The 18,668-nt window shown below is 39.7% G+C and overlaps 2 protein-coding genes across 6 annotated transcripts; one reads left to right on the forward strand and one right to left on the reverse strand.

The window, feature by feature from the left end:
• Window positions 1-773: 773 nt before the first annotated feature.
• Window positions 774-11,101, reverse strand: slmapb (sarcolemma associated protein b). Of its 4 annotated transcripts, XM_085258682.1 has the most exons (11): window positions 10,949-11,100; window positions 8,663-8,838; window positions 8,294-8,353; window positions 6,328-6,456; window positions 6,129-6,203; window positions 5,729-6,031; window positions 5,138-5,408; window positions 4,800-4,971; window positions 2,782-2,916; window positions 1,858-1,945; window positions 774-1,458 (listed from the first exon to the last, which is right to left on the reverse strand). In XM_085258682.1, exons 3-10 carry the CDS (start codon window positions 8,343-8,345, stop codon window positions 1,862-1,864), a joined length of 1,221 nt encoding a protein of 406 aa, XP_085114808.1. In that variant the 5' UTR covers window positions 8,346-8,353; window positions 8,663-8,838; window positions 10,949-11,100; the 3' UTR covers window positions 774-1,458; window positions 1,858-1,861. The 4 variants fall into 4 exon arrangements, with proteins under 4 accessions (XP_085114808.1, XP_085114811.1, XP_085114810.1 ...); XM_085258685.1 differs by lacking the exon at window positions 8,294-8,353 and having other exon boundaries at window positions 10,949-11,101; XM_085258684.1 differs by lacking the exon at window positions 1,858-1,945.
• LOC146550907 (ceramide synthase 5-like) lies at window positions 11,061-18,619 on the forward strand. Of its 2 annotated transcripts, XM_085258687.1 has the most exons (11): window positions 11,061-11,190; window positions 11,454-11,610; window positions 13,428-13,530; window positions 13,734-13,864; window positions 14,341-14,398; window positions 14,528-14,578; window positions 14,719-14,811; window positions 16,812-16,940; window positions 17,251-17,357; window positions 17,487-17,643; window positions 18,003-18,619. In XM_085258687.1, exons 2-11 carry the CDS (start codon window positions 11,552-11,554, stop codon window positions 18,138-18,140), a joined length of 1,026 nt encoding a protein of 341 aa, XP_085114813.1. In that variant the 5' UTR covers window positions 11,061-11,190; window positions 11,454-11,551; the 3' UTR covers window positions 18,141-18,619. The 2 variants fall into 2 exon arrangements, with proteins under 2 accessions (XP_085114813.1, XP_085114812.1); XM_085258686.1 differs by lacking the exon at window positions 11,061-11,190 and having other exon boundaries at window positions 11,218-11,610.
• The last annotated feature ends 49 nt before the right edge of the window (window positions 18,620-18,668 follow it).

Raw genomic sequence — 18,668 nt, forward strand, 5'->3', positions numbered from 1 at the left:
GTGGCTCAAGAGTTGGGAGTTCGCCTTGTAATCGGAAGGTTGCTGGTTCGAGCCCTGGCTTGGACAGTGTCGGTCGTTGTGTCCTTGGGCAAGACACTTCACCTGTTGCCTACTTGTGGTGGTCAGAGGGCCCAGTGGCACCAGTGTCCAGCAGCTTCGCCTCTGTCAGTGCGCCCCAGGGTGGCTACAATGTAGCTTGCCATCACCAGTGTGTGAATGGGTGGATGACTGGATGTGTAAAGCGCTGTACAAATACAGGCCATTTACCTTTTTTTTTTTTTTTTTTTTTTACCATGTTGTGTATTCAAAGATGTTCTTCTGCATACCTTAGATGTAACAGCTGGTTGCCCTCTTACCCTCTGACTTCAACAAGGCATTTTCTCTGCAGCTCATTTTGTGCCATTCATATGCTTGGTTTGAAATTGAGCGTGTAATCTTAACTATGCCTACTTGCCTAAACACACTGAGCTGCTGCCACATGATTGGCTAATGATATAACTGTGTTAGCGAGCAGGTGAACAGGTGTGCCTAATGAAATGACTCTATGTGTTTAATTATACATTTTAGGTTTCCCCATGCATGCAATAATTTCAGCAACCCTGCCCCTTAAGTTAATTTAGCATTCATGATCATAAAACTGAAATGAAAAGTTAAACAAAACAAACAAACAAAAACAGAAAAAAGCAAAGCAGAAACTAAATACAGATAAGTACAGATAAGTACAACTGCAGTCTAGACAACGGCCACATAAATGAAGAAAATGGATCTAAATGTATGTTTCTGCAATTTTCTTTAATGGTTCTCTGTTGAGAAAAAACAAACAAGATAAACTCCTGCTCAGCTCAATTCTGTCTGAAACGCTATCTATTTTCACATAGATAACAGTTACACCAACTCTTTGCAGTTCCCATTACTAATGCAGTTACCCATCTATGGCTTTCATTACACACTCCATTAGGGGGTGTTATTGTGACAATCTCCATTATTATGACAATTACATAGAAGTGCTACATTTAGAGCTCAAGTGATCCACCTAAAACATTATCATAAATACTAATAATTAGTTGAGTTTGTGGCATATTTATTTATTTTTTACATTCATCCATATTCCCAATCAAAACTGTAAACTTGACTAGACTTCCTGTAAATAACGGACGTACAAACTTACTTTGCACACAAAAATCACATTCTTTTATTAACTTCTCTGCCATCTAAAATAGAGCATCTTAAAAATTAAACAGTTAAATATGAGCCCTCCGAGTTAATAGTGCAGATATGATAAGGAGGGCAAGTTCTGACACCTGAAGACAAATATGGATTCCCTTGTGTGTGTGCGTGGGTGGGTGGGTGGGTGCGTGTGTATGCATGAATGAGTCGCCCTCAGGTCCTGAAGAGCACGGCAGCAGTCACAGCTGTCAGAGCCACAGCAACCACAGGCCCCCAGATCATCCACAGTTTCTGGAATAAGTGGCAACACAGAAATAGAAAGTTGAGCAACAGCGAATAAACATGCACCCATTTTGGATCACCAAAGCTTTGACAGAGGGAGCCACTGAGATCAAGGCAGTGCACAAATACAAACAGCGCTTGCAGATAAAGATAAGCATTATCAAACACCAACTGTGAGAAACAGTTGTTAAGCATTAGCCATCCAGGCAGGACAAACAGATGTCAGATGTTGAAGCTGTATGATTAGAGAGGTTAGATTTCTGAAGAATTTTTTTTTTTTCCTGGGGGATTTTCCCCTGAGGAAGGCATTCTCGGGAATGAGGAAAACCTGATTAAATCATGCAATGGTCTAAGAGACACTGATGAGGATGAAAAGATGTAGGCCAACTTGACAGGAGTAATGTGTACCTTGCTACCACAATGCGCCGAAGCACCAATACAGCAAAGCCAGGATAAGGCCGATGACTATGGCTTGAACAGGCAGCAATAGGGATGTCTACAGAAGGGAAGGGATATTATAGTAATCAACTGCAATGGGACATACTTTGGTTGGTTTATTATTAGATCCCTCAGTCAGTTCTCTAAGCCTGTAACTAGTATTTATACAAATCTCAGTCACACACGGCTGTCAGTGTGTCATTGTTAGTTCACACATACAGATACAAAGGAGCTGGACCTTTATGGCCTCATAAATCCGTAGTTGTGTGTCCGGTGTGTGTTGTGTTTAGTACAGAGTTGACATCCTACATATCAGTGTTACTATACACGGTCATGTTTATCTCCTGTTGTACAGCATAGTTTGCTGAGTTTTTTTCCCACCTTTTTGTATTTGCTGAAGATTTAAGCTGTCAGGTATGCCTGGCATTTAAGTCCATTATCTGAAATGGAAGTGATACAGTTGCATGGTGCTCTCACCTCAGCTTAGCTACCAAATAGCAGCCGTCTGGCACAGCTTTTTGAATCCATATGTGTGAATGGCCCATAAAAGCAACACTAATAGACACTGGATGACTAGAGGGGAGCATATGTGCTAAAATAAAAAAAGAGATAATATTTGTGAATCTTACAATAAGATTCATCTTTTATATCTGGAGATGCTGCGCAAACAGATGCTGAACAAAAGGGGAACATTGGAAATGAAGCCCATGCCCCCCCCAAAACAGAAACTGCTAAAGAAGTTATTGCCCCTGAAAATAAAAGTGCAGATGATTGTTTCCACACTCAATATATTATTTTTTAAACCTGTTATATATCATTATACACGATGCCATTCATATATTAGGGTAAAATGCCTTCCTGTTTTTGCTGTGCGTTTGATAGATGAGTACTCACCTTTGTCCCTTTTCCTTGCAGTTCCTCCATGTTGGCTCTGCATGCCTCGAGTTCATCTGTAACCAATTGTTTTTCCTGCTCAACCTTCTCGTATTTTTCCTTGAGGTCTGACAGCTCCGTCCTAGCCTCCTCGTACTGCACGAAGCAAATTAAACATTTAATTCAAATATACACTCATCAGTTTAGATTAATTTAAAGTTTTTAGTTTGACGGTATTGTGTAATGCTTTTGAGGAACAGTTTCTGTTGCCATTTACAAGATAAACCAGTCTTTCCTGCAGTACTTAACTGCTGAATTTTCTATACATGAGCTAATTAGGGTGAGGTGCAGTCCTTATATAAGGGACAACATTATTCCCTCCTTCCCCCCCTCATTCATTCATTGTGTCAAAGATGACCCAACTATGCTTTCTACTACTTAGCACTGCCACTCCTCATTAACTGACAGCAGCCAGTGATCCCCATACAAACCTAGAGTAGGTATTGCCCCTGGACAGCACGCAGCAACCTGTGAACTATCTGGGTGGGATCTTTTTTCGTTGTTGTTGTTTTTTTGGGAAGAAGCATGGACTTTCTTTATAATGTCAGTAAGAGTCATAGATTTATTGACACAAGTGTCTTAAAGGCTTCAGAGAAAGTCATTAAGGCTCCGTGATGGCTTCACCATTCAACTGTGGTGGATGTGACTTTGTTCTGACCTAGATGACGCCAACATCGTCTCAAAATAGAAAGCTCTAAATTCTCAGCAATGATCACTCAGAGACACTTTTAGTCATGGGAGAATGTGAGTTTTCTAAAATAGTGCAGTTGTCCTCATCATCCCATCATGAGGTATTTCTGCGCAATCTTAGATGATGAGAAGAAATACAATAAAGTACCTTGAGTAGACGACTTTGAGAACAGCTGCCCGTCTCATACAGCTGTAAATGTCCTGAATGGCAACAATTTGCAGTACTTCTTTTGTAAATTGGTTGTTAACAGCAAATTTCTTTAAATTATGTTACATGAGATTAAATAAAATGAAAGCATTAAAAGGTTTCTTCAAGACACTTCAGTCTTAGTTTGCTCAAAGTTATTTGAGTTCCACATTGATTTTACTGTCCTGCATTAATAATTTGAGTAAAAACCAGATTCTTGTAACTCTGTTGGATATTGCAACTGCTAATAATGCCAAAAACAAATCAAGTGATTTTAATTTGCTCACTTTAAATCACACAAAACTGAGAAGCGCATCATATCAGAGCACCAATTACAAGTACATGTTCTTGAGTCTTGATTTTTAGTCAAATGGCAGTTTGACCATGAAACCGAAGCAACAACATAAAAAGTTTTGACTAATGTGTTATCATAGCCAGGATGTGTTCATATTTAAACTTAAATCACTGAAAAAATGGGAGAACTGGGAATTTTCCAGAAATTATGACTTTACATTGCCTAAAAAAGTTAAATGTAAATCTAAAATGTAATAAGTAATATTGCTAAAGTTATATTCCACTATCCTGATAATACGTTGTCCTTGTATTTCTAATTCTCCTAGGCTTTGTGGTAACTTGCCATTTATTGTAATAAGAGTGTAATTTGACTTTCTTTCAAAACCTCCCCTTTCCCACAGTGTCCCAAAGTAATTTCATAAATACTGCAACAGCTTGTCAGCATTGGCCCTCTAAAGCAGCACGGTCAGCAGCACACTGGCAGCAGCTACAGTCTTCCAATAGCCTCTAAACTGGATCAGTTCTGCCACAGATATACATTCAGAACCACTACCATTTAGCTAGAAAAACTAAAATGCAAAAATTCAAGTGAAAACTAACAGGACTGAAGTCCAAATCAAATTTGGACAGCATTAATGAGTAAAACATGTGTGTGCTTATAAGGCCTGTCAGTTGCAGGACTGTATTAAAAGCCATCCAGGTCAGAGAGGGTTCACTTTTCACATTTGAGATAGAAGTATTCATCTGCATGACACCCACTAAGATACTGGACACCTAAGGTTGATGTCTCAACTTTTGAGGGGCGTACCTCTCTTTGCAGAGCCTTGCTGCGGCTGTCTGCCTCATCCAGTTGGGTTTGCAGTGTGGTGCTATCCTGCTGGTGCTGGAGCTGCAGGGCTACCTGGCTCTTTTCCATCTCCTGCCAGGTCTGTTCAAGGGATCCAAGGCTATTTTTCAGCTCAGTGTTCTGGGCACGCAAACTACCAGAAGCAAAACAAAACTGAGTTCAATATGTAAAAGATGAGAGAAAAAAATTATGTAGTATCGTGTAAATCAAAACACGTGGGTGCTGATTAAAACAGATGAGACAGAGGGAGCACGAAGGTGGGGGTAAGAGCTCCCAGTAATGTAGATCAGTGCACCGACCTGGCAAGGTCCTTCTCCAGCTGCTGCTGTTTCTGCAGGGCTGCCTCCTTCTCAGTGCGCAGTGCTGCACATTCACTCTGCAGGTTGCTTTTGTCTTTCTGGTGAGTCTTCAGGAGTTCCTCATTCTCAGCCCTGAGGGAAGCACATTCACTCTGCAGACTGCTTTTTTCCTTCTGGTGCTTATTTACGATATCCTGTTTCTCAGATCGAAGAACAGAACATTCTTTGTGAAGGCCATTACACTCCACCTGCATGGACTGAAGTTCACTGGCTGTAAAAAGAAACGAGCAAGGTTTATGTAACAATGCTGTTTTTTAACAGATTGTATGTCCTTGATTTGCCTACAGATAAAGCAAAAACTACCAAAAAACATGTTTTTAATTATACTTTGATTCACCAGTGTACAAGTATGAAGAGAAGTCTGCTTGTTAGAAACAAAATACATAGAGAGCGAGTAGGCCTCATGTCTTGGACAAGGAATGGTAATATTATTTGATTTATTAATACACAGTTCATTTCCATGTAAGAATTATTTTCAGTGCAAATGCTCCATTTCATGCGTTTATAACTACCAGGGGCACCGTGTAGTACCTTGTATTTCTGCAGTTTTCTGCCACTGCTTGCTCTGCTGCTGAAGGTCACGCTGCAGGTTGTCAATCTCACGCTCGTACTTGTTGGCCGTTTGACGCCATTTGTCCAGATCATTGGAGACAGTCGCCAGGTTAGACTGGACGGCAGCAACGTCACGGTCCCGCTCGGCAGCTGCTGCCTCCAGGGCACGTTTCAGCGACTTCACTTCATCACGTGCGCTTTGTAGCTCATCGTGTGAGCTGGAGGAGACGTCTATCTGCTCTCTGAGAACAGCCATCTCATCATGGAGCTGCCGCAGCTGACCTGTCCAAACCGGAGTCAGTGTTTGAATTAGAGACAGTGTCAATTTAAAAAAAAGATTAATATTATGCATATGCTTCTAATCCACAAATAGATGTACCTTCAAGAAGTTTTATCTGTTTGGCAGAATCATCAGCTTGTTTTTTCTTCTCCTTTGTCTCTTCCTCCAGGATACCTACACAGCATTTAATTGTACAAGTCATGTCATTTATTTGGTGTTGGGTGCATGCACACATGTGTGAATGCAATAGAAAATGGAGTGGATGGTCCTATTTAACATTGGAGATGTGGCGTGTCACCTTGTAGCTCCATGCATTTATGTTTCTCTGTGTTAGCTAGGTCCTTGGCCTCTCGAAGTTCATCAGTCAAGCGCTGAATGATTTTTTCAGAGTCACCAGAGGAGCCCATCTTTGCCTTGGTCAGATCATCTAATGAAGAAGAAAAAAAATGAGGATCCCAGTTAGAAGAATCATGATCTTAACATGGACAGGCTCCATACATTTGCCATAAAACTACAAAAATAATGAAATGTTTGACAGTTTTACTTTTACTGCAGTCCCAAATATTTAACCAGGACTGACATACTAGATGATTTCCCAAGATATTCAAAATGGGCCTATTACATAAAATAATTGCTAACCCAGAAATAGAAACAAGTGTCTTATCTACACTTTTTTCATTCCAAATTATCCATTACCCCAGTCACATATGAGTCTGTAGCGATTCTACATCACTCATTAATAGTACCTAAACAATGCACAAAGGTAATAGGCTTGCCAGCGTTGTCAAGGGTCTGTTGTGTTTCCTGGAGGTGGAAACAGGCTCCACAAATACTTGTGCTTTGCAAATGCCTAGTGAATATCTTGAGCCCCTAATCTACCACAGCTAGGAAAAGAGATGACCTCATCCCAGAACGAACATTTGGCAGGGGACAGGTCAAGCATGTGCACCATAAATGGAGACGCACCAGAACCTGAACTGCCCTGAAATCCAATATTTATTGTGAAAACTGTGTCTACATCCATCAAACATGGCTACATAATCACACGAAAATCCACATGATTGTAAAAATGTTAGCAGGCGGTATTGATAAGTGTCCCTAAAATGAAGCGGTGTGAAACAAAGGCTGAGAGCTGGTGACACCCTCTGACTCGAGCACATGACCACCCCGCTGTGTGCCAGACAAAGCATGAGGGGACAGTGTGATTGTGTGTTCCTTCATATGCGAGTGAGTGGGCACCCTGTGAGTATGCAATCTGTATTCACTTTCTGTGAAAGATGAATGCCCTACAAAGACAGCACAGGGAATAAAGGGTATTTCAAATGAGGGTGCAACATGTTATCTTTAGCGAGATTAGTTATTACGGCAAAAATGTCTTAGTGTCACAGAATGACACCTGACAGCATAGTAATGGAATTAGTCTGTGTGTAAAAATACCTTGCAGACTAGTTGGGAATATTGAGCATCACACTGCCTCAAGTGACGACAGGAAAGAAAAAAATTGAGGAGAAAGTCTTTTTTTAGCTCCGGTGCTGAAGGCTAGACCCATCGTGGCCCATCTTCGCCTGCTGTCTGTTTCCTTCTCATTGAATGTGACAGCATTCTTTAACTGAATCAGGGGGTTAGCACCACTCGCACGGAAAGTCTACAGTATTCCTTTTAAACTGCTGATCATAAAGGGAGATCATTTTACAGCTAACAAATATTCTTTATGCAGCTGAATCTCAAATATCTTCATCTCTCTGAATTACTGAGGTACACTATTGTTGTGAGGACACTGTTTGCTTTGTGCTCCCTATATATTGTGCAGTGAAGCATTACAAATTCATTCATCATGCAAAATTTATTCAGTCACCAACGTACTTGCACTTTTTCCTATGAATGTCCCCGTCGATTTTCATATTCGCTATATTGCGCCATCATTGCGCTGTCCTTTGCATTCTATTCTTATTAGTCACCCTAAATGTCATAGCTAACACACATCAGTCAGCTGACATGCCCTCTGTGCAAAGAGACTCCATCTTCTAATAAGCTGTTGACACAGGAGACACTAGCCTCTAAAACAAGGCCATCTACAGCACTGTAAGCTCTAAAAGCCATCCAGCTGTCCTTACAGGGCCAGACACTCATTTTAAGTGTGACTCAGGGTTTTCCACCCCCCTTTCCACACTCAGTTAGCGAGATGTGCTGTGTCAGGTAGGAGCCATTAGAGGAGCAAAACAATGCAAAGTCATTCACTTCAAATCAGTGGTGTCTATATTTACCTTTAATCACAGATACGTTATTCAAGGGATCACTCAGCTCTTTCTCATCCATTTTCTTATCTATAACAACATAACAAAAAAACAAAAAAAAAACAAGACATATCACATGCACAGATAAAGAAAGAAAGCTTTAAATGAAATTAATATTGCTTAAAAAGACCCCAAACAGACCTGACAAAATCTTTTGTTCTTTTTCTCACTGTTAGATTTGAGATGTTTTTAATTTTAAACACAAAAATGTTTGAACACACAAATACTACTGGAAGAGACAGGTGCAGAGAGCTGCTAGGGAAGAAGGATTTTAGGAGTATGTTACAGTAAAATAATTAATGAAGGGGTTAAGAATAAAACTTAACAGGAAAATATTACCTTAGATTATCCAGGAGCTGCGGTAATCAGTGTGCTGAGGCTACAGCAGTCCCTGACATGAAGAACTCTTCTCCAACTATGAGGTTTGTTCAGATGCGAAACGGACCAGTCCAAACTTGAGGGGGGTGGACAGTGATGACAGACACTTTGTACCAGACCTTCCTGCTATTGGTGGGCTGAAGCCAGTGAGGGGGAAAAATTAAACAGGGTAAAGTAAACAGTAAAGTAGCTTAAATATGATCCTAATGCTACACTAGAGACGCGTCAGATGGGCGTCCTTAAAAATTTGATCCCCCCCTCTTTTGTGGCTCAGGTCCTCAGCCCCTCCACACTGGGTCATGTATCCAAGTAGGGCATCTCGGAAGCTGCAGCTGCATACTGACACAGAGAGGTTTTGTTCAGGGGGCTGAGCTGCTCTCTGGCTGGTTGGTACTGATGTAAAAACCTACAGGATGGCAGTGAATAGGGACTGCCAGCGTAGGAGTGTGTTTCTTGCATTCACTTCCTCTCTTGTTTTGTCCTGTATTTCACTGGGTTTTCACTTTATACCAATTACTGGCTTTTAGGGTTAGATATACACCGGACTCTAAAGGTGTAATTTTACATGTATAATCTTTAGGGATAATTTATGTATCTTATAGTGATTTCTTACTTTATTGGACTGTGTGTTAGCCTCTTCAGTAGGCTTTAAAATTATGGTGAGAGAGGTAAAAACAATCAAAACAATCCCAAGACAGAAATAGGAGGGGTTACAGTGGGAGGTATAAAAGGGTGAAGGGTGTTTGTTTCCATTTAAACATAAAGTAACACAGACAGGGTACGAAGACCTTATTTGACTAATCTTTCACACATCAGCTCATCTTCTTCTTTGAGGCTGTACAAGCCTTGTTCCAGTAACAACATAATGCAACAGGTTTCCAAGATCAATGCAAGCTTAATGTTTTACTGAGAATTAGTTAGCAAATTCAACACCAACTTAATCCATTTATGCAGGAAAAGGCGAAATATGTTTTTGACTAGGGTAGATTTGTTATCCCTTGGCCATGCTGATAACTAACAGTTGTAGGTCTCATTTTGGTCCTCATCATCTTTCTAACAGCGTCACTTCCCATCTTGAGAAACTAACAAATGACCCAAAAGAATTTGCTAGAAATGTTGTCATCATCTTAGATCAATGTCTCAACTTCAACCAGCATGTCAAACATTAAGTCAAACTAGCAGATCATTACATGGAGAAACCTTTGGAATGCAAGCATGCTGATCCACACAGGTATGCACACATGGGTATTCACAGACGCGGACTAAAGCTTTCTTGGCTGCTGCCTCAAAGCACACTGTGCGCTGTCTATCTTGCGTGCTGCACAATATCGTTTATTATTTAGTAAATATTGATATCTATGACTAGCTAGTTTATTGTGATGGTGCTTTGTTTTCTCTATTATTATGTTGCTCTTTGTTGTTTGCTGTCTCCTCTGTTTGTTTTTTTTTGTTTGTTTGTTTTTTTCTCCATACAGGTGACCCAGGAGTTCTTTTTTTTTTTTCTCTCTCTCTTCCCCCCCCTTCTCACCGTCTCTTCTCCCCTTTGGTTTTCTTTCTTTCTCTCCCCCTCTTTCTCTCATTCATTCCCCCTGTCCTATTTATTAAAAAAAAAAAAATGACAAAGGATGAACTGAAGCTCTGCCATCACGTAATGTCGCATACTGCTGTTTCTGATGTCATTTAGAAAAAAAAAAAAAAAAGTCAAACATTAAGTTCAGACTTGCGGTGTAAGTTACCTTACCTTACCTTACCTTTATATATATATACATACATACATACATACATAGATACATACATATATACACATACATACATATATATATACATAAATATACACATACATACATATATATATACATAAATACACACACACACACATATATATATACATATATACACATACATACATATATATATACATAAATACACACACACACATATATATACATAAATACACACACACACATATATATATACATAAATACACACACACACATATATATATACATAAACACACACATATATATATACATAAACACACACACACATACACACATATATATATATATATATATATATACACATATATATATATATATATATATATATGTGTGTGTGTATGCATGCACATCTCTCTCTCTAGCTAGGTTATTTAGATAGCATTACAAACGGCTATCATTTATCCCCGTTTACTTAAAATTGAGGCATTAAATGTGGCTAAAAACCCTTTTAACTGCTACAACTTACCAACATAATCACTCCACCATGTAAGAACGTTTAACCACTGTTAGTAAGTTAGTTTTAACCTACTAAGTAAGTTAGTTTTAATGGTTAACCTAGCATTAGCTAATGAATAACGTTTGCCGCTAATTGGAGGCGTAACCGACTCCGTGTTAGCGTCAGCTGCCTTTGACTCCTCCTACAATAGGCACGACGTTACGGCGAGCAGCACGGAACCAGTGGAAGCACTTTTGTGAATAATAATTGAGGTGGGTGTTACCTCGGAGAGTCATAGTTGTTACGTGTCTGTGGAGTTTAGTCATAGGAGTGAACCAGAAGAGATGCTTAGATAACTTAGTTCTGCTATTACAACAGCAGGGAGAGGAAGAAGGAGGGAGGAATGACTGCTAAGTTTTTCTTTAGCTAGCCTGAGCTACTACTACATGTACGGCAGTTTTTTCTCTCAGTTACCTCATTTGCTGCTGCTGATCTGCTGTGTTTTGCTTCTCCCCGATGACTTCCTTTATCTCAGCCTGGATTTGGAGTGAAAGGTTTTGGCTTCCTGAAAATGTCACTTGGGCGGACTTGGAGCATCCACCACCTGGCGTGGAGTACCCCAGACTCTGGAACATGCTGTATGCCTTCCCTCTGGCTGCCGTAGTTTACTTTCTGAGACTGCTGTTTGAAAGGTAAAATAGATTTTTGTGTGTCTGTGTAGCGCTAGTTTGTTCTGCACCGGTATGATTGGGCTTCGAGAACTTTTACTTACAAAGAAAAGATTACACCAAACGGCACCATACAAATGTTGCTACATGAACTTTAATATATGAGTCACTCTCTCTGGAGACTAGCAACTCTCTGTGGACCTACTATGTTAACAAAAATCCTGTCACGTGGCTTTTCTTGTGACAGATAATTATAGATCTCTTTTTTTTTAACAAGAATACGTAAGAATGCAAGAATTTTTATTGGCTTCTGTGGCAGTTTTATATTTTACTCTGTTTGCTTTGTTGTGAGGTGATGACACTGCTGATGAGAAACAGAAACAAGTTTTTTTTTTTTTTTTTGTTTTTTTGGAGGGAGGGGGATGCAGATCATACATTCTTTCTGATTTGCTCACTAGCTCTTTCACTTCCTGTTTTCCTGTTTGAATAAAATGTCTAGCGATGGACACTATTCTGTACCAATATTATGCCAATAAACAGTGGTTCTCTTCAGTAGCTCTGTGATTCTGAGTCACTACTTCCAGTCCTGATCCAGGCAGTCAAAACAGATACGCCTTTCCAACCAAATCACTCCTCATACTGGTTCCTAATCTAGATCTGGTTTATTGCTTTTGCATAACAAAGCTGAAGAGCTGGAGCTGGTATGGTACCTTAATATTAATTATACCTTCAATCTCATTCATAGACTGTATATAAAAGATGAAGGTACACACACTGATGCTACTTGTTGCTTCGTGAAGCATTTTTTGACACTTTAGTTTTAGAGTTTTTGTGCGGTGCACTCCGATGAACTTTGCCCGTTTTTCAAAGCACTCATGCACTGGCGTCACTGTTCAGTCCTGGAAGCTGCAGTTTATGGCCCCAATTACATTTGAGCCAGTTAGAGAAGCCTTACATGAGTCACCCTCCTTGACAAACGGGATTTTCAAACTGAGCAAAAAAAACCTGATTTTCTGGCTAACTACAATCTTTCAAGTAACATTTCCGATGAGAGAATCTGGTTAATTAAAGAATCTGTGCAGGTAAGGACGTCTTTACGTAGGAGGTATATTAAAATGACTCCTCTGGCATACTCTGGAATGAGAGAATTACATTTAAGGGAATGGCATTGCACGTTATGTGATTTTTAAACAAGGTTTTCCTCTGTCCAAACCTCACGACTGCACTAAAAGTCATGTTTTTCAGCTTAGTTTTGGTTCATGGAAACTGTCTGAAATTGAGCATTCAGGGACAGCCCTGTCTACTCTGTCCTGCTATTCATTCAGAGTTTTTTTTTCTTCTTTTTTCCGTGTTGTGAAAACTGTTCTAGATATGTTGGGTGTTTTTAGGCTGATGTGTGATGAATTTAATAAACACCGGTCGAGTCAACCAGATGATCCCGTGACACAAATTAGCATTTTGGTAGGCAGAGTATCATTCCCATACTCTGCGTCCCATACTCTCACATGACGAACTTTGTTTAGGCTAGGTGCAACATTCCTCAGGATCCCTTCATTTCAGCATTTCCTTGTGTCTCCCCCTATAGCTTCTGTTATGCTTCCTTCGTCTTAAACAAATGTATGCAAGGCGTAACTCTGTGGGCAAACTGTGAAAGCTCCACAGCTCATGTAAATGGTGGAATCTCCTAGCAAATGTTGGATAACCCTCTGTTTTGTTTTGCTTTTCTTGGAGACACTAAACAACTCTCTCTAAGTCTCTCCCTGTGTGAATTTCTCTTCTAATACCATACACTTCTGCTTCCCCACCCTCTTCTTTTTGCCCCTCTGTCTGTGTGTATACAGGCTAGTGGCCAAGCCCTGTGCCCACATACTTCAGATTCAGGCGGGAGTGCCTCGGCAAGCTCAGCCCAATGCTATCCTGGAGAGGCTGTATCAGTCCAAAGCGGTACATAAAGCCCGTGTTTGTTCTGTAGTCTATTACACGTCCCTGTACACACTGCAGCAGCAACATGATGTTATTGCACTGGAACACACCGCCACAGTCATAATGATATATTCAGTCAATACCTATTGTCATGTGACAGGCATACCTATTGGTTTTGTGGTTTTACAAGGAGTGGAGAGTTATTTTATGTTTGTCCTCTTTAGAGTCCAGATGAAAGGCAACTGGAAGGACTCTCCAAGCAGCTGGACTGGGATGTACGGAAAATACAGAGATGGTTTCGCGTCCGTCGGAACCAGGACAGGCCCAGCACACAGAAAAAGTTCTGTGAGAGCATGTACGTAGGTTTCTACAGGGGTTTCTGCTTTGTAATGTACAAACAATTGAGGGGATTTAACAGCGCTAGCCCATGCACGTGCATATAAGCTCCTGTCATATAAATTGTTTTGAAATGCTGCGCAGGCATCCACGGTCCCCAGAGAATTAATCCAATGTGCCTGTCAGCATCTGCTTGAGGACTTAGCTTAATACTTTGCAGACAGTAGTTGTTCACAAGAATTTTCTAGATGGGTTGCCATAATATTTAGTGAAAATATCTCTTAAAAATGTATTTTAACCATCTTGGTGATCACTTTTGATACACTCATCAAGTAAAAATGTAAATAGGCCAAGTATTTTGGTTTTGAAACCTTACAGATGCCAGTCTAAGTGCTACTTAGTAAATGTTAAAATGATCACTGGGAGTGTGCTTATGTATGTAAGTGCCTCCGGTGTATGCTAAATTCGTCTTTCTATTCTTCTCTTTCCTTTCAGGTGGCGTTTCACTTTTTACCTGGCGATTTTTATTTATGGCATCAACCATCTGTGGTCGGTAAGTTTAAAATGTACTTTTTTCCCTCTGCAATACTATTACGGTTCACGGAAGCGTTTCTTATCGTTGGCTCGTAATAGGTGAACCTGCAACAGTATAATGCATGTTTTTGTAATCTGTTTCCTTCAGACATCGTGGATGTGGGATACCAGAGAGTGTTGGCAGAACTACCCTTTTCAGGTTAATATTTTTTTCTGCTTACGCATTATATTTGATTACTTTTATTATAAGGAGACTCTGTTTACCACCATAATGTTAACAGGTCAGTTGGTATTGCTACATATTTATCAAAGGTGTGTTTCTTTCACTCTCTCCCAAAGCCACTGAGTCCTGAACAGCACAGCTACTATCTTGTAGAGCTGGCTTTTTATTGGTCTCTGATGTTTTCCCAGTTCATAGACATTAAAAGAAAGGTGAGTCCAACAACAACCGGCCTAACTAACTATTAATTGCCTCAATAAATGCACATTGCCTTTTGTATCAAAGCCAAATCCTTTTTTTTTTTTTCTTCTTAAAGGAAGCGTGTAGGATTGTATCTTGATTATGTGCTCTGGCTAAAAGGGCAATAAAGTATACATTCAAAAATAAGTAGATCACATGGAAATTGGCTTGTTTTTCATGTGTTTGGGCAGGCCACCATTTGATCTTGTTTTAAACTGTGTCTACAGATGTAAACGCTTGAACACAACCACAAAGAAAATTACAGCCTATTTCAAATTTGCCTGCAACATTTCAGGGAGCTTCATTTTTCTTCCTGACTGTGGGCCGTTCCATAACCCTCTATTTCTTCTTTGTAAACTACCCATTTGATGCATTTGTGTGCTGAGGATCCTTTTGCCCTTTAAAAGGGCACCTTCCAGGTCCACCTCAGCTCGTGGGCATTTCCATTTTCTTTAAGCACAATATGATGCAGAATTTAAAGAGCAATTAATAACTGCAAAGCTGTAGTACTATAATACTTCCAGTGCCACGCTTTAGATTTGGGATGAGCTTCATATGCTAAAAGCTGTTTTTATTCTGTGCCACTTGTAAAGGATTTTCCTTACAGGTGATTGCTTTATGCCAAATGATTTGGAGCTCTTCCTTTGTCAGACTTGAAGGAATCCAGCCTTTGTAGTGAAAACTTTTTAAGAACGCTTTTTAGATCATGGCATGGTAAGACCGCACACTAAAAGTGAATAATTAAAGAACACAAGATTCTAGATGTCAAAGGTTTAAATAAGAGGTTTAAATAAGAGATTCCTCCTGTTACCACCTAAGCAGGTTCTAATCAACAAATCTGGAACATGTGTTCCCACTTTATGGATTTAAAGTGGTAAATGTAGTTGTGTGGCATTGCTAAATTTTGAAATTGGTTGCAGTTGCAGGTTAGGGATAACAGTTATATTAGACAAAGGATATTAAAAATGGAGCTGCCAGGGAATAGAAATAGGGAGCGATCACAGAGAAGGCTTATGAATGTAGAGAAGGAGAGGGTTGGTGTGACAGGCGGTACAAAGGAAAGGGCAAGATGGGAAAGGATGAGAGATGATCCACTGTAGTGACTGACAGAAGAAGAAGAAATAATTGGATTAGGCATGGTGCCTCAAAGCAATATGGTTCTGGGCTTGGACCTTGCTAGCCAGTTAGGGCCTTTATGTGTGGAGTTTGCAGGCACAGAGAACACATGCATGGATTTACAATACTGTACGTACACGATTTCCTTCCACTGTCCAAAGACATGCTTGGTTGTATGAATAGCTGGAGTGTGTTAAATAGATGAATGGTTTATTTAATTTGTTTTTGTTCAAAATAAAGTACAAAAATGAGCTACATCAGTGAGGTTGGTATCAGACAAACACAAATTTGTGACAGTCTAAACAAATGTTTTAAGCCTGATAGGGAGTAGGTGGAAGTTTAACATCTATCGTTATGTAAAAACAAACTAAAAATGACAAACTGAACTTTATAGACTCTGCATATATTCTCATTAGCTACAGATGTGTGCACATAACACTAAAAATGGACAATAGTAATGCCTACATGAGCAGAGTGAGAACTCAACAGAAAAGCTAAACAACTTGAATTACAAGCTAATTCATCCTCAGATTCACATAGTGATTTGCTTTTACACCATCGTGTGAACTCATGTTTCACTTCTGATTCTCTGCACTGTTTAAAAGTGGGCCAAATGTTGGCTTTTTGAACCATCAGTTTCATCAAAACTTCAGGTTCAAATACACATGACTGTTCAAATACATGTAACTCTACGCCCTACGCTGCCATTCCAGTATTTTCACTTTGTATGATAAACTGCATTCTTGCGTCCATAATATCAAGTTAATATGCTATTATTTAATGTGCCAGTAACATGAACGTCTTCTCTACCTCATTACCTTTCTTTTGTTACCTACATTTGTTTTTCTGATGGCAGGATTTCGTGATTATGCTTGTCCACCATCTGGCTACCATACTTCTCATCACTTTCTCCTATGGTAACAACATGATAAGAGCTGGCAGTATGGTCATGTGTGTGCATGATGCATCTGACATCTTCCTCGAGGTAAAGTAAATCTTTTAGATTTTTAGATGTTAGACATGATCCTGGTAAAGAGGGCTCTTGGCTTAACTCAGCAAGGCTGCCCGTGTAGGTATCCAACATGTATGTAAACACAGCTAGGAACACAGAAGCTGTGATGTGAGATACTTGTACTACCAGTTTTACAGAGAAACAACGCATTGACATTACAGTAACAGTGTGACACTGGTGTATATTACAACAGTGGGTTTTATTCTTATCATTCTTATTGTTGTTATTATTATTATTGTTATTGTTATTGTTATTAATCCCTAATGTATTATTTATTCCTAAGGCAGCCAAGATGGCAAACTATGCCAAGTACCAGAGGCTATGTGATGGCCTCTTTGTCTTCTTCAGCATAAGCTTTTTCATCTGTCGACTTGTCATCTTTCCCTTCTGGTGAGGAAAAACAAGAGCTTTCTTCCTTATATTTATTGTAAAACTCTTATCTTCTCACCTGTTTATTACTATTTTCTTAACTGTTATATACAGATACATCTGCTAAAAATCTGCATGTTTTTGTTGTAGGATTATTCACAGTGTTCTGGTTGAGAGCTGGGAGATTGCCGGGCCTTATCGGGCCTGGTGGCTGTTGAATGGGTTGCTGCTGGTCCTGCAGTGCCTTCACATTATCTGGTTCTACCTCATCATGGGCATTGCCATCAAAGCCATTTTCAGGGGAAAGGTTAGTTTTGGGATCGGTTGTGGAAATTGATTTTCACATTTAACCAAGGCAGCTGGGTTTCCCTCCCCTCTTGTATCCTGTCACATTTTGTCAATTTCAGTATATGATACTAAGGCTAAACTGTGCTATTGTTTGTAATACAGCCACATTTAATCTAGCACCAAGATCCCTCAGTATCTCAGTTTTTCTATCATGCTAATCAGATAACATTAGCAATGATGTGACCATGGTAAACATTACTCGCTTAACATCAGCTCAAATTCATTAGGGTACTTATAGTCTCACATTGGAGCTAGCATAAGGTTCAGTTTTTAAGCCATGATTCATAACTAGTAGTTAAACTAATACTTCTTTTACAGGTGGCGAAAGACGATCGCAGTGACGTAGAGAGCAGCTCAGAAGAGGAGATTTGTAGCAGTACAGACCCAAGCCGGAACCAAACCCTCAAGGGAAACAGTCGCACCAGTAACCTTAATGGAGAAGCTCATGACCACTGAGTACCAAAGAGGGGATATTTTATTTCAAGTGTGGCCTTCATTCACCAGCGTGCCTGTGAAACCCACCGTGTCACTGTGACCTTCTGAGAAGAACTGTTGCCCACTCAGAAAAATGTGTTTTTCAAACAGAGGGAGGACCTGAACAGAGGAACTCCAGTTTTGGCATACAGACTTTTATAGTGTGAAGTTTACATCTGCTGTTGCTTACAGGAGTGGACAGCAACGTGTGTTTGTGTGTGTGTGTGTGTGTGTTCTTAAAGTTACACTAAACAGCACCAAATGGATGACTGCTCACACGGCTACTGCTGCATATGTACATGTCAATAATTTCTATTTTGAAACTTGGTAAAATGTTTGACTAATGAAAGAAGAAATCACGTTATTTGCCTTACTGAGTTAGGCTTTAGAATACAATTCCAAATGCCAAAGATGTCCTGATTCAAAAAAACCAAAGATTTCGTAATAAAACATTTGCATCAAATCCAGTGGTGATTTTCTTTCATTCTTTATACTGTAATGAGTGTAGAA

The sequence above is a fragment of the Mchenga conophoros genome, linkage group LG20 (genome assembly GCF_057382185.1).
Source record: "Mchenga conophoros isolate Kocher_MC1m ecotype Shallow Benthic linkage group LG20, M_conophoros_male_GT1.1, whole genome shotgun sequence".
Lineage (NCBI taxonomy): Eukaryota > Metazoa > Chordata > Actinopteri > Cichliformes > Cichlidae > Mchenga > Mchenga conophoros.